At 52.6% G+C, this 1,714-nt stretch overlaps 1 protein-coding gene across 1 annotated transcript; it reads right to left on the bottom strand.

Annotated features, from left to right (window-relative positions):
- Window positions 1-516: 516 nt before the first annotated feature.
- On the bottom strand, window positions 517-1,709 carry LOC104520075 (inositol 1,4,5-trisphosphate receptor-interacting protein-like 1; the record flags this gene model as incomplete). Its single annotated transcript, XM_010164698.2, is given in 2 exon segments — window positions 517-1,236; window positions 1,239-1,709. Coding segments are annotated over 2 exon segments (1,191 nt in total), but the record flags the coding sequence as incomplete, so codon positions are not given.
- Between the last annotated feature and the right edge of the window lie 5 nt (window positions 1,710-1,714).

The raw sequence follows: 1,714 nt of genomic DNA, 5'->3' as shown, positions 1-1,714 counted from the left end.
GCTGATAGCGGACAGGGGATCAGGAATCTTCAGAGATCAGGAAAAAAAATCTTTATTTAAGATCCAACAGATACAGCTATTTTCTCTTCTAGTGGCTATTTACAGCTCTACAACCTAATTAACTTAAACTCTAACCTCTCTTCCTAGTCCAGCAATAAGGCTTAAAGCTTAGCTACAGAAACTCATTCTACTGTAGATTTGATTCAACTTCTAGTCCCACCAGTGACGATCAGGAACTGCCGGCAAGAATTTCTGGGCCCATGTGAAATAACCACCATGAGCCTGACTGGAACTGGGGATGAAAGTCATCTTTTAGCCACTGCAGCCATCGGGGGCTGCTGTGCTGGGGAGACTTGAGAGGAGAATGCTGCTGCTCTGAGCAGAGGGCTGCTGTGGAGGTTCTTCCCTTCTCTTTCCATGTCTTGCATTCTCCCCTTCTTTTCTCCGCTCTGTGAGGTCGCTGTCTGCCATCAGCTGTGAGTCCTGCAAACACAGTTCCGTGCACGAAGGGCTCTCTCAGTAGCCGAAAATCAGCAGTCTTGTGAGTCGATCTTGCAGCTCTGTGAACTCACGCAGTGCCTCGGCGTGGGCGGCCGGATCCTCCTCCAGGTGCTGGAAGAGATTGGGTGGTGTGGCTGTTTGGAAAGCTGGGGGCAAGGTTATCTCCTCGGGCATGTTCTCGTTGCCAAAGAAGAAGTGGTCAAGGCGTTTCTCCTCCAGGCAGTAGCGCAGGTACTGCATGATATCCAGCAGCCGCATCAGGAAATCCCTCCTGCGCCAGTCTGACACAGGGATGCTTGTCAGGAGGTGCATCACAATTGTCTTCAAGAAATAGGTGGAAAAACTTGTGCCCACCAGGATGTGGGCGCAGAGCTGCAGGCATTTGAGGTGGAAGCTGTCACGTGGAGCCTGCCTCGCCACATGGCTGAAGAACTTCATCTCTGCCACAACGTAGGTCTCTAACCACATTGTCCTTGGGGTGAAGATGGCCCCTGCACTCTGGTTGCTCACGAAGACATCTGATTTGCATCGCTGCACTCCAAACATCAGCTCAATCAGGAACTTTTTGTTGTTGCGTTTTTTTATCTGGAATTTGCAGGAGCGGTGAGGGGGAAACATCTTCAGGCGGCATTGGGATGACTCGGGCAAAACCACCCAGGCTGCTTTCACCAATTGGTGCATCCAGCGGGCAGTTTTCTCCACGTCTAGGTAGGAGCCAGTGCAGAGGGGGTGCAGAGGGTGTGTAGGAGTCTGGGAGACTGATTTCTCCTCAGCTCCTCCTCGGGGTGGTGGAGGAAGCACAGCATGTCCTCCACCAGCCCCTCCCCTGCGCAGGTGCACTCCAGCTCCACGCGGATGCGGGAGTACCTCACCTGCATGTGGCTCACAGTGCCCATCTCCACGTAAAAGATGTGCCCACGGGGGGGTATCATGGGCACAAGCACACGGTAGACGATGTCTTCTTCACGAGGACTCCATCCTTCAAAGGCACTGTCCACCTCAACGGGGAGCCGCAGCACTGGGAAGAAACTATTTGACAGGAGCTGTCTGAAGATGAAGAGGAGTTTGTTTACCACGTCCTTCACCGCCTGGCCATCGTTTTCCAGGTTCTGAACTGGCCACTGTATGTGCTCCTCAAGAAACCTTCCCACATCATTTGGATCTTCATGGTTGTCTTCTTCTACCTCCTCCACCTGTTCACTGTCACTGCTGG

Source organism: Antrostomus carolinensis, unplaced genomic scaffold (genome assembly GCF_000700745.2).
Source record: "Antrostomus carolinensis isolate BGI_N321 unplaced genomic scaffold, ASM70074v2 scaffold38413, whole genome shotgun sequence".
In the NCBI taxonomy this organism is placed as follows: Eukaryota; Metazoa; Chordata; class Aves; order Caprimulgiformes; family Caprimulgidae; genus Antrostomus; species Antrostomus carolinensis.
The sequence above is the reverse complement of the archived record's forward strand: the minus strand, read 5'-3'. Positions and strand labels throughout refer to the sequence as shown.